The 13,743-nt window shown below is 41.9% G+C and overlaps 1 protein-coding gene across 3 annotated transcripts; it reads right to left on the reverse strand.

Annotated features, from left to right (window-relative positions):
- Positions 1–8,264: 8,264 nt before the first annotated feature.
- On the reverse strand, positions 8,265–13,228 carry LOC133726091 (G-type lectin S-receptor-like serine/threonine-protein kinase At4g03230). 3 transcript variants are annotated; one of them, XM_062153560.1, is made up of 8 exons: positions 11,465–13,228; positions 10,812–11,327; positions 10,245–10,421; positions 9,899–10,089; positions 9,532–9,742; positions 9,165–9,402; positions 8,904–9,054; positions 8,265–8,774 (listed from the first exon to the last, which is right to left on the reverse strand). In XM_062153560.1, exons 1-8 carry the CDS (start codon positions 12,777–12,779, stop codon positions 8,478–8,480), a joined length of 3,096 nt encoding a protein of 1,031 aa, XP_062009544.1. In that variant the 5' UTR covers positions 12,780–13,228; the 3' UTR covers positions 8,265–8,477. The 3 variants fall into 3 exon arrangements, with proteins under 3 accessions (XP_062009544.1, XP_062009543.1, XP_062009545.1); XM_062153559.1 differs by having other exon boundaries at positions 10,245–10,424; positions 11,465–13,227; XM_062153561.1 differs by having other exon boundaries at positions 10,254–10,424; positions 11,465–13,226.
- Between the last annotated feature and the right edge of the window lie 515 nt (positions 13,229–13,743).

Genomic DNA, 13,743 nt, shown 5'->3' on the forward strand with positions numbered 1-13,743 from the left:
GAAAGTCACCGAACAGTTCAATCCTCTAGTCAATCGGCTAACCGACAATAAATCGACTTTAAATTTAGGCACAGATAGCACATCATGAAGATAAAAAAAGGTACTCAGAGGTATGGACCCTTTAGCAACAATGTTAACTTTATCTCCACTAGGCAATAGAACAGATGGTAATGGGCAATTATATTTATGCAATAATTGCGTAGATGAAGTAATATGATCTGTCGCACCGCTATCAATGATCCAATTGCGGGAAATGGCCTTGGACAAACCTGGTTTTGTTACGACATTTGCTTTGGGACTTGAGTTTGAACCTGAATTGGGCTTCAAGGTGGGATTATTGAGAGCAGCCATAAACTGTTTGAACTGGGCTTCAGTAAGTGTTACCGTCGGCCCAGTGTCAACTCCAGCAGCTTCGCTAACCTGGTTGGCCGAAGGCTCTGCTACTCTTGATTGCTTTGAAAAACCGGTGCCTTGTCTTGCTTTAGGGTGACCTGGAGGATACTCAATCAACTGATAGCAAGTCTGTACCCAATGGCCTGGATCTCCACAGTAGGTACAATGCGGTCTCCCCCTGCCAGAGCCTTGTCGTCGTTCTGTATCAACACGACGCCTTTCCTGTGACGCAAAATTGTGAACTGGACGCTGGGTTTGCCTATCATTCCTCTCAAAACGTCCTCCTCTACCTGAATTGAAATTGGGTCGTCCAGAATTGCGCACTGCCATTGCTGCGTTGGAGGATGAATCTGCAAGGGGATGAGAAACACAAAGAGAACGTTGTTTCTCATCCTGAGAGACCGCTACATATGCCTTACGGACTGTTGGTAAAGGAATCATCAGAAGGATTTGCCCGCGAACAGAGCTGTAAGTATCATTCAGTCCCATCAATAATTGCATGAGTCTTTATTGTTCTGCCAGTGGTCCACGAGATATCTCTGAATAGGTAGCTAATTCATCCCATAGGCCTTTCAATTTCGTGTAATAAGCCGAGACTGACAATTGCTCTTGTCGGAGACAAGCGATTTCTCTCTGGATCTCAAAGATTCGAGGAGCGTTACCTTGAGAGAACCGCTCACGAAGGTCTTCCCATACTTCGTGGGCAGTAGGATAGTAGATGACACTATCGGTGATTTCTGGATCAATAGTGTTGATGATCGATGAATGAACCATATCATTGCAACGCGACCAGGTCGCATAGCCTTCTGGGTCTGTCTCTTCTGAGGGGGCTTGTATTGTGCCGTTCACGAAACCCATCTTGTTCTTGGAATTCAGAGCTAGAGTCATAGCCCTTTTCCATCCTGCATAATTATCTCCATTCAGGGGTTTAGAGACAAGAACTAACCCTGGATGATCTGAATGATCCAGGGTGTAATAGGGATTAGAAAGGTCTGATTTTGACATCTCAGATGTAGGTGGAGTGGAGGAGTCGGCTTTTGACTTGCCATGATCTTTGGGTGTTGGTTGGATGACATCGTCGTTGCCCATGTTGACTGGAACGATGAGAGAATGAGGATTAGGCTACACGAGAAGCTAGAGTGCAGCAGATGAGAAGAGTCAGGATCTAGTCCCGCTCTGATACCATGAAAGAAGGAGAAAACAATAGGCTGAAGAGATAATTTCATTGATGCTGAGACGTAACTTTTATACAAGAGTGATTACAATCAGCTCCTACAAGTCAGGAACTACCTATTTACAACCTAAGGTACTTAGAAGGAAAGCTACAACTATTACACAGCTGACATATAGGATGATCTGCTATAATACAAAAGATATGACAGATGATTAGTTTCCTTACACATAGAAGGATCAGCAAAGGCTGAACAAATTAATCACCAACAGAGAAGAAGTTACATTTCACCGAAATTATTCTTGTTTGAAATTGGTTCACAGATCTTTCTGGGTCTACCCAAGAAATAATTACAGTTAAACGCAGAGGAAAAAAAAAAAGAAAAAAAAGGAGCTTTGTTTAAGTAAAATAGATTCGAGAGAGAATTGTAGAGAGAGATGTGTATTATTATTGAGAATAGGAGCCCTATATATAGGGATTACAAAGTACTAGTTCTAATGTTACAAGGAATACCAATCCGTGTAGGATTGGGAAATCTAGAACCTTCTCTCCTATTGCTACTCCTAGTTTGATAAGGCACACTAAATCGATATTCCTTCAACACTCCCCCTTGTGCCGCTTCAAACTTGGTGGTGACGCTTCATCCGTTGCCTCGTTAAAAACCTTGCCAGGTAACAAAAACCCTGTGGGATAAAAATAACCCTGGTCAAAGGACAAAAAGAGCACAACACGTCCTTCACTCTTCGAGATCGAACATGTAGATATCATAACTCCCCCTGATGTCGATATCTCCCCCTGATTGCTACAATCGTGGGAGTTCGGATAACTTTCTCAATCCGATGCTCTTCACATGTTTCTCGAAGGTGGATTTAGGTAACGACTTAGTGAATAAGTCCGCTACATTATCCTCTGATCGGATTTGATTCACTTCAATCTTTAGAAGTGATTGTTGTTGCTGATTATAAAAGAACTTAGGCGATATATGCTTGGTGTTGTCGCCCTTGATGAAACCTAACTTCATTTGTTCAATACAAGCTGCATTATTCTCATAAATGCATGTAGGTTCATCTGTGGTAGACTTCAAACCACAACTTCCTTGAATATGTCGAATCACAGACCTTAGCTATATACATTCACGAACGGCTTCATGTAGGGCAATAATCTCTGCATGATTCGAGGAAGTAGCAACAAGGGTTTGTTTTGTAGACCTCCAAGATATCGCAGTGCTTCCCATGGTAAAGACATAACCAGTTTGGGAGCGACCTTTGTGAGGGTCAGAGAGGTACCCTGCATCAGCAAATCCCATCAAAACATCATTGTTGTTTTGATGGAGGGGAATAGGGTGAGGCCGGCCACCATGGGCGGTGGCGGCGCTGGAGATGACAACATGGCCGACGGTCATGTTATGGACGGCGGCTCCATGCCTAATGGGGTCCGATCCCATTCTTCCGTCGTTCCTCGTCTCTCTGTAGAGATAAAATAGGCCCATATCAATCGTACCTCTTAGGTATCGAAAGATTGTCTTTACACCAATCCAATGGCGGCATGTTAGCGCAGAGCTATGTCGAGCTAACAAGTTCACTGTGAATGAGATATCCGGTCTTGTGCATTGAGCTAAGTACAATAATGCGCCTATTGCACTCAAATAGGGCACTTCGGCCTCTAATGGTTCTTCGTCCTCATCCCTTGGACGAAACGGATCTTTTCCGGGCTCAAGACTACGGCCGATCATGGGAGTACTCACAGGCTTTGCTTTATCTTCATTAAAGCGCCTTAGGATTTTCTGAGTATATGCAGACTGATGGATCAAAATCCCATCACTTCGGTGCTCGAGTTCTAAACCGAGATAAAACCGTGTTTTCCCAAGATCTTTCATCTCAAATTCGGATTTCAAGTATTTAGCATTTTCCTTCAACTCATCTAGAGTTCCAATTAGGTTCATGTCATCGACATAAACTGCTACGATTGCAAATCCGGAACTTGTTCTCTTAATGAACATGCATGGGCATATTTCATTGTTAATATATCCCTTCCCAATCAAGTAGTCACTTAGACGGTTATACCACATCCGTCCGGATTGTTTTAATCCATATAGTGAGCGTTTTAATCTTATTGAAAACGCGCTCCGTGGTTTAGAGCCACTTGATTTGGGTAATTGAAGTCCATCTGAAACCTTCATATATATCTCTGAATCTAGATCCCCATAGAGATATGCTGTAACCACATCCATAAGCTGCATGTCAAGTTTTTCGGAAACTACCAAACTGACAAGGTAGCGGAACGTTATAACGTCCATTACGGTAGAATATGTCTCCTCGTAGTCGATTCCAGGGCGTTGTGAGAAACCTTGCGCCACAAGGCGGGCTTTATATCTTACCACCTCATTTTTCTCATTACGCTTTCTAACAAAGACCCATTTATGGCCAACAGGCTTTACACTTGGGGGTGTCTGCGTTACAAGCCCAAAAACCTGTCTCTTTGTTAGTGAATCTAATTCAACCTGGATCGCATCTTTCCATTTAGGCCAATCTGCTCTTCATTGACATTCTTCAACAGAGCGAGGTTCGATATCATCATATTCTATAATTCCTTTTGCAATATGATATGCAAATGCATCATCAATCGCCATAGAATTTCTATCCATCATCTCATGTACACTAGTGTAATTTATGGAGATCTCTCTATTCTCTGGAGTTGGTTCTGACATTGGAACGTCCCCCAATGATGTCTCTTGGACATAACCATAATCCGGAATATTCTCATGAGATGGATTATTCACATCGATGATTAATGGATTATTTTGTGCCAAACTCGCTTTCTTTCTTGGGCGAGAATCCATCGAACCTATGGGCCTCCCGCGCTTCCTGGCAGGAGCCGTGGGCCTAGCCATAACGTCACCATCATTGAGAGATGGGACGTTGGCGCCATGCTCATGCATTCTTGAGTTGGCGTCATGTCCTCTACTTTTAGGGACTTCAATCCTTGCAGGCATGTTTGCAGCAGGTATGTGTGATCTCGTCACTTTAGCGATATCAGAAAACGCATCAGGCATCGATTCTGCTACGTTCTGAAGATCGAGAATTCTCCGCACTTCAATTTCGGACTGTGCGGTTCGGGGATCAAGATGAGACAGAGTGGGGACATACCACGACAATTCCTGTCGTTCCTGTTGAACATTGATGTTCTTATCTTCCCCTAACGACGGGAAGACTGTCTCATCGAAGTGACAATCCGCAAATCTAGCGGTAAAGAGATCGCCTGTCAAGGGTTCTATGTAGCGGATAATCGTTGGAGAAGCATATCCAACATAAATACCTAATCGTCTTTGAGGACCCATTTTGGTGCGCTGTGGTGGCGCAATTGGCACATAAACTGCACACCCAAATATGCGTAAGTGTGAGACATTAGGCTCATACCCAGTCACCATCTGGGACGCAGAAAAGGGTTGAGTGGCAGTGGGCCTCAGACGAATAAGCACAACTGCATGCAATATTGCATAGCCCCAAGCAGAAATAGGGAGATTGGTGCGCATTACCAATGCCCTAGCGACCATTCGTAGTCGTTTAATGGCGGCTTCTGCGAGACCATTTTGGGTGTGAACATGAGGAACAGGATGTTCAACATCAATCCCAATGGACATGCAATAATCATCAAAAGTCTTTGATGTAAACTCTCCAGCATTGTCTAATCTTATAGACTTAATGGGATGATCAGGGTGGTGAGCCCTTAACTTAATTATTTGTGCTAGGAGTTTAGCAAATGCAGCGTTCCTTGTGGACAATAGCATGACATGTGACCAGCGTGTAGATGCATCAACCAATACCATAAAATATCGAAATGGTCCGCATGATGGTTGAATAGATCCACAAATATCACCTTGGATTCTTTGCAAGAATGGTATATTTTCTTTGGTGTCCTTTGCATAAGATGGTCTCGATCCTAACTTTGCTAAAGAGCAGGCTTTGCAGAACGAATGATGGGCTGTAGAAACAACCAATGATGATTTTGGTTGAGCCACAAAATCACAAGTGACTTTAGAAGTAAAAGTTGGAGACAAAGGAGCCTTGGTGGCGTCAATGCCACCCTGAGGCCGCAGGGGGAAGGCGGCGCCGGCCAAGGATGGCCAGATTTGGGGGGGAACGGCGCCGTGAGGCGCAGGGGCTCCTTCGGCGTCCAAAAACCGAGTTTTACTTCTTTTCGTTCTGAAAAATGGATGTCCGTGTGAAGTCTTTAATATACGGATCATCATGTCACGACTTGGGTGTCCCAAACGGTCATGCCAAAGCCTATATGTGTCAGAATCCCATAAATCATCTCTCATGACATGGTTGGATTCAATTATTCGAATAGTGGTTGCATACTACTCACTAGATCGACACATAAGTTTCTCTAATACGCGGTTATTTCCGTAGTCATTAGAGGTGATGCAAAGGAACTCTTGTCCATTCTCACAATGTGTGTCCACATGAAAACCATTGGCTCTTATATCTTTTAAGTAATAAAGTTCGAAAAATATGTCCATGACATGAAAAATAAATCGATACTTTATTAATAATAGCCAATGATTACATCAAAGTTTCTTGACCAAAATCTAATCCAGCATAAAAATCAAATCGTAGTCACTCAATCCGTTCGGTAATTTCAATTTGGTTGTGACCAGGTAAGGTATGGCGAGATTTTGGTGGAGCGTTGCTCACTTTTAAAACCGTTCTCTCAGATCAAACCTTGCCTAGACATCACAATTACTCTTGAGTACGCCTAGAGGGAAAGAGTTAATACAATAAGTCATTTTATTGATTTAAGGCATAATTGCCATTACATGATTCTTGGAAATAATAAAGACTATAAAAATCTGCGGCATTTTGTCTTCATCGCCAGATTTAAAATCTTTGTGAACTCGATGTCTTGATCACCCTGATGCGACTACCTTCGTAGGTACATTGCAAATTCAGGTCCATTGATCAGACGTTCCATATCAGAAATAGACACCATAAAGAGGATTCTCCCTTGATTGAGGCGCATTGGCGCAATATGCATAGTCCCTAGGACTGGTGGCGTTGGAAAGTGGTGCCCATGGCCAACGTTGGCTCCATGGTTTCCAACCCTATGTCCGTCAAAATCACGCCTCCTACAGTCGTGGGATTGTCGCCTTGAGCGATTACCTTCTTGAGCATTTCGATCGTATGGATCATGATGTCGATGGCGACTTTCTCTAGCCATAGGACGATGCTCTTGATAGCTATCTTGAAGCCTATCAAATCTTCTTTTCACAAGTTCATTGCCATGTCTTTCAGTAGTGGCCATAGCTTCAATAAGCTGTTGAAAACTTGTGATCCGTCTTGCATTTACATGAGTCCGGAATAAGTCAGAGGACCTCATAGCACAGACGGGGAAGGTATTGAAGGTTTTCTCAATCAACTGGTCTTCTGTGATTGTTTTTCCACAAAGACGCATCATTGCTCTGATGCTGAGAGCTTCCGAATAAAATTGCATGACAGTGTCAAATTCAGAGAAGCGAAGATCTTTCCATTCTGCTTCTGTATTCGGAAGTATGGAGTCACGAACATTGCCATATCGTTCGCGAAGCGCATGCCAAAGCTTTATGGCGCTATCCTCATTTATGAACTCAAACTGTAGGTCACTATCCATGTGACGTTTCATGAAGGCAAGTGCCTTGGAATTATCTTTCTCAGTTTGAGGGTCTGGAGCTGTTTCTATAGGACAAAGCTCTTGGATTGTATGCAATAAATCACGGGCAATAAGGTGGATCTCGACATCAGTGACCCAAATTAAGTACCTTTTGCCTGCATAATCCAATGGAACAAAATCGAGTTTGTTCATGTTTGACATCCTGAAAGATGAAACAGGGACAAGTTAGTTTCGGAGTCAATGCTTCCACGAAAACTAATAAGATTTCCGAGCTATGCTACCAAGAAATCGATTTCCAAGAATAATTGGATTAGACCGAAACAATGATGTTTGTATGGTCGTAAATCGATGCTTACGGACGCTCTTAGTCCGAAGTCTTACGAACGCTCTTAGTTCGTTAATTGCGTGAATCCCCACGATTCCGCTTTTCAATAATCGAACCCACGTTATAAGAAAGGTGGGATGTAGAAGAAGGGAGGTTTTCAAGTCCCCGAGAAAAAGAAGAAATATTTAAATTTCAAATTTTAGGAACTTTCAAAACTTACTCTTTTGGGTACTTACTTGTTGGTTTTGAATCACGTGCGTGTCGATGCAGGCGTGATGGAGCGAAGGTTTTCAGCGGTGTCGGATAGGGGCTGCAAAGATGTTGCAGCGGCAGCGAGTTGCAGCAGGTGAGAAAAGGAGCTGCTGAGGTAGGTGCGCTGTAGGGGCAGCAGGGGCATTGCAGAGATGCAGGGGCAGCGATGCAGGGCTGCAGGCGCGCGGGCGTGTGGGCAAGCAGCAGCGTGCGCAGGGGCGCGGGGATGCTGCAAGGGTAGCAGGTGCCGGGAGGCGCGCAGGGCAGCAGCAGCTTTGCAAGCGCACGGGCGCGGGGCTGCAGGGCAGCGACGCAGGGGAGTGTGGCTGCAGGTGCAGCGCGCAGGGCAGCAGGGGCTGCTGCGATGTGGTAGGGCTTCGGCAGATTTTGGTGAAGAGGATTGATTGGGTTTTTTGTTCTTGGTTTTTGCTTTGTGGCTAGAGTCGTGCTGATAACGTGTTTAAGTAAAATAGATTCGAGAGAGAATTGTAGAGAGAGATGTGTATTATTATTGAGAATAGGAGCCCTATATATAGGGATTACAAAGTACTAGTTCTAATGTTACAAGGAATACCAATCCGTGTAGGATTGGGAAATCTAGAACCTTCTCTCCTATTGCTACTCCTAGTTTGATAAGGCACACTAAATCGATATTCCTTCAACAAGCTTAAATGATCGACGGATTACTTATCTGCCTTCCAGAGTACTTATTTCAGAAATTGTTTCTGGCTTAGTAGAAGAGGAAGCTGTGCTAGAGTTGCCTCTCCTTATGAAAAAGGCTGGTTGTTTAGGAGTTGCAGGGATTGCAGTTTCACTGTCAAGCAAGGTTATAACATGTGACATTGTAGGGCGATCAACCGGATCTTCTTGAACGCATAAGAGCCCAACATTTACACACTTCATAAATTCACTTCCGTTACAACTTTCTTCCAAATTCTTGTCCATTAAATCCAACACCTTGTCTTCTGTCCAGAGTTCCCATGCCTGAGAAAATGTCGAAAGTGTAGCATGAATTTAAAATGGGACGAGAGTAGATATGAAACAACATTAGAGATGTTTTACCTAGCCATTGGCGAACACAGAAAATGGGTTAAACCGTAAACTGCAACTTACATAACCAAGGAGGCTGAAAGTTTGTTTGGACTGAAAAAATCCTGCATTCTTTTTTCCACTGATTATCTCAAGAAGAACCACACCAAAACTAAAGACATCTGATTTGACTGAGAAAGTTCCATCTAATGCATATTCCGGAGACATGTAGCCACTGCATCACAAATTGAATACAATCAAAGACATGCGGGTACAGAAGCACTTTCGTTTAAAAGGATAACGGAATACAATGTATGAACCATACACCTTGAAGTATGTACTTACTAGGTTCCTACTACTGTATTTGTGTTTGCCTCTGTTTCTTTGCCTCCAACAATCCTGGCCAAGCCGAAGTCGGATATTTTGGGGTTCATCTCCTCATCCAAAAGTACGTTGCTGGTTTTCAAATCTCTATGAATAATCCTCAACCTCGAATCTTGATGAAGATAAAGAAGTCCTCGAGCGATTCCCAAAATGATGTTAAACCGCATCTCCCAATTGAGAAATACGTCTTGTGTATGATCTTGCAAAGTTTGAATTTTCCATTTCGAGAAAAGTTGAGTTATGGTAGTTCAGTCAATCAAGAAACACTATTTCATACAGTAATAAAAAAAAAATTAAAAAAAAGTAAAACTGAGGAGTAGAAGCCAACCAAATATAAAGGAATCCAAGCTTTTGTTGGGCATGTACTCATAAAGTAAAATCTTTTCTTCTCCTTTCATGCAATATCCTCTGAGTCTAACAAGATTTCGGTGCTGAAGTTTGGCAATCAGCACGACCTCATTCCTAAATTCCTGTAACCCTTGTCCTGAAACCTTTGATAGCCTCTTTACTGCAATTTCTTGATCTCCAAAAAACTTCCCCTGATAACAATTAAAATCCTTTACACATAAAATAAGAGCTAAAGGAACCATTTGACATGATCAATAAGAAAATAACCATTTTATTAGGACAATAACATATAAATATATTGCACTGATTCAATTGGTATGACATGATATCTAGTGTTCCTCAGTTACCTTGTAAACAGGCCCATATCCCCCTTGTCCTAGCTTGTTAGCATCTGAGAAATTATCTGTAGCTTCGAGTATGCTTTGCAAATCAAAAGAGGGTACATCTATACCTTTCTCATCTTCCTCGTTGAACTCACTTGTGTCTATCAACTCCTTGACTCGTCTTTCACTATCAAATTGTGCACGACTTATTTGATCTGATAAGAGTTTTGCTTGTGTCATTCAATTGGACCAATTTTTGTGAAGATCTTCATGTATACAGAGTGAAGAAAATAAAAGTAATGCATACAACATAAAAACTGTTTATAGCAAACTACCTTTACAACCAAAAGGGAAACAAAAAAGTAGTTACCTACTTTACCTTGTTTTCTGGTCATTTTTCTTCTCCATATATAAATAGAAGTGATGCATGCCAGTAAAATCATGCTTATAAGCACCGCCACAATTATCAGATAGAATGAAACTTTTCTGATTGAATGCTCTCCTAAGGGCGATTGCGATGGAGAGTTTGATGGCTCATGAGGACTACCTTCTACAACAAAGTGAGGACAAACAACATGTAACCATCATCATTGTATAAACAGCTAAAGCATCATAATTGAGTGATAGCCAATGAAATAATTGGTTTCAGTCAAATTCTACTTGATTTCGGTTGTATCTCGTTTATGATTACATTAACCAGGTGATGATTTTCCTTTAGTGGATTTCAAAAAGTAGGAAAGACCTCAAGAATTTATGGAATTTTACTTCTTGCTGTTCTTGGAAGGAAAGCAAGATTCATTCCCAGTTCAAACATTTGTAGCTTAGAGGCATCAATGTTAGTTAGGACCGTAGAAATCTGAACAATACAAGTCACCTAAAGAAACAAAATATCGACCAAAATAATCCTCCTTGATAGTATGCCAAGCTATGTTCTCACCTTGAGTACAATTGAAGTTAAAGGCATTCCATTGAAAACTCTTGTTGCAAAGGCATCTTTTCATTCCATCTCTTGCTGGATTGCAGGTTGAATTTGGCCAACCCTTGCAGTCTACTGATGTATTGCAGGCTGGTTCCAGCGGTTGCTCCCAACCCAACTCTACCACATTAAGGACTCGAGAAGAGAATACTTCAGAACTAAAGTTTCCAAGGTCAGCATTGCACCAACTACTCATCTTAAATGGGAATGATGGGTTGAGCTGCAGAGTTTTGGCTCTGTTTCTAGAATCACAATGATCGACCTTTTTGGCTGGAAACCCTTGGAGTACAAATTTTTGAGTACTTGGTCTGATGCTTATAACTCGAAAGGTGTCCTTCAGCCCCATGAAGCTAACCTGGCCTGTCGAAGTGTTGCAGTTGAAACGGAAGTACATGGGGTCTCCACAGTCCAGTCCGGTGCTCAGGGGATAAGGTATTGTCGTTGTGCCACAAGGCTCGCAGTCTCTTACAGTAGATTCTGCACAAAGTGAAGGTGTAATTTCTAGACTATCATTATAAACTAAACAATTAGGATTATCTCATTTACTGTCCCTTTAATAATCTCATACTTCTGAGATACTTTATATAAAACCATTTATAAAGAGAAGCACATACCTATATCAGACGAGGCAACTCGAACAAAGATATTGTGGCCACCGCCATACTCTTCTACAAGATTATTTAGATCTTCCAACCACGTCCAGCACGAGGAAGTGCTGGTAGTGGAAGTACCCCTTTGAGCTCTGTCTTCAGCTAGAACGCCATACGAGTAAGCCTGGCACTGGGGGTTCTCTAGGCACCCGTTCCTGCACTCTGTTTCATTGGCCACATCGAACGGTGACTCTGCCTCTCCAACTTTCATCATCTTTAAGCTCAAGAACCTGCTGCTGTTGTTGTAAGAGATTGATGACTCTCTATCACATCCACCTGAAAAATCTCCAGAATTCCAATTATCTGGGGACTTGGGCTTGAAACCGGGCAAACATTTGCATACCAAAGGCCAATTATTATTATTGCAGCTGCCAAAACTTCCACAAGGGTTAAACTCCCTACACTGATCTTTTGGCTCCGACCACGAAAGAAGCCACTGCTTCTTGTTTTCATTCCAAGTCCAAAACCGTAACTCTCCAGTAAAATTTATCACCAACCGTGTATAATTGTAATCCAAAGGTATCACAATTTGAGCATAATAACTAGATGATCGACTTCTGCTGCTGAAATTTGATAGCAAGTAAGCTCCTTCAGGACGCATTTCATCTGAGCTGAAATGATTACCTGGCTCTCCACTTTTCCAGTACGGAAGCGACTTCTTCATTATGATATACTGTCTCTCACTCTGATCGAGTTTGAAGGTGAAGTTCCCCGGTCTTGGGTCATCTTCGTCTCTCCAAGAAGTCAACTGGAAGTTTTTATCCATTAGCATCCCAGGAATGAATGTATCAGTTGGGTTCTGAAAGCTCTGCCACAGAATATTTGCTGCCATCTGATCAGAATCCATTAACACCAGGTTTCCAGACTCCATTATCTTCACAATCATGTTAGAAGACGAAGATGTTCCAATGTCTGTGGACCAATAACGCTCTCCAGTAACATTATCCAACACGAGGAGGTTACCATCTTCGATTGTGAGAACTCCAGTGGAATTGGCAGGCAGAGGTTTATCTCTGTTGGCAACCCATGCAACTGTTCTTGGAGTGACCTTATGATACCATATGCCAACATATCTGCTATCAGCGCCCGAGTTACTTTTCCCTATAGGAGTAGGGGTAAAGAAACCCAATTCAAATTTTTCTCCTGCTGAAACAAGAGTTCCTGATTCCTCATCAATAACTGGATCGGCATGTGTCAGTGTATCTCTTGCAGAACAAAATAGGTAATCATAACAGCAAAGCAATAGTACTACATGCAAGAGGAAGATGTTAGATACCATGTTATTTGCAAACCATGTAACGAAGTAATTGTTCTTGCTATCCTTACAAATCTTCTTATATATGCTAAACAGAATGAATTGTCGCAGCTAAGAAGCCTTCATTTGTTTCCCTGCTACCACTTCGTTCCCTTTTCCCATTTAGCATTTTGCAACAAGAATCTGAACTTGGTCCCATGAACCATTCCTAGTTGAAAATATCATGTGAACAGCTTAACTATGTAGCCATCTACAGCTTGCAACCTAGCTATAAATATAATCCGGATTAAGGATGCCCTTGAAGCATTAGGAGCCAAGGAATACCAAAATCAGTTAATAACAAACCCAGTTTTTGATATACCAGGCTGAATTATTGAGAAGAAGCTGAGCCAGCATCAAGGTCAAGGTCGTCTGAGTTTTGTTTCTTTCATCTTTTTCTTTGGGCTTCCCCTCTGCTTTACAACTCAGATATGAGGAACAGAAAAGTATGGCCGTCATAATTGATTAATTGTTACTGTTATTGTATATTGCTCGTCAAAAATGTGTTTGTTCTATTTCTACAATCCAGTACCAATTCTGCCAATGTAATAATGCTTGTATATTCAACCACACATTACATTTCTGCTCTCCTCTTATAGAGGCTACTACTACCATAACTATCCTACCAACAATATAGTTGTGCAGGCCATAGTTACTATCTACCTTTATTGATTGTTATGTAGTACAGCTCACGTAACATTCAGTTAGTCTGTTAGTGATATGCGTTTTTCTCATTCCAATTTTCATTTTTTACCCTGCTACCACAAAATGCCTTCCATCTCTTTTGCCATTTAGCAACAAGTAACAACTTACCAACTCTCTATGCATTTAAGCTTGATCCCATAAACTATCTTCCTAGTTGAACATATATCAGATGGGGAAGGTTAATTAAATTATACAGTCACCAAAACCTAAGGTTATGTAGCCTTCTAATTCTACAGCTTGCATG

The sequence above is a fragment of the Rosa rugosa genome, chromosome 1 (assembly GCF_958449725.1).
Source record: "Rosa rugosa chromosome 1, drRosRugo1.1, whole genome shotgun sequence".
NCBI classification, from domain to species: domain Eukaryota; kingdom Viridiplantae; phylum Streptophyta; class Magnoliopsida; order Rosales; family Rosaceae; genus Rosa; species Rosa rugosa.

Excerpts from the sequence above, each read along its gene's own strand:
- LOC133726091 (XM_062153559.1), bottom strand. The coding sequence starts at position 12,779 with ATGGTATCTAACATCTTCCTCTTGCATGTAGTACTATTGCTTTGCTGT. Across the intron at positions 9,743-9,898 it reads GATATGGGCCTGTTTACAAG|GGGAAGTTTTTTGGAGATCA; the intron begins GTAACTGAGGAA and ends AATTGTTATCAG. Across the intron at positions 8,775-8,903 it reads CTTTCAGCCTCCTTGGTTAT|GCATGGGAACTCTGGACAGA; the intron begins GTAAGTTGCAGT and ends ACATTTTCTCAG.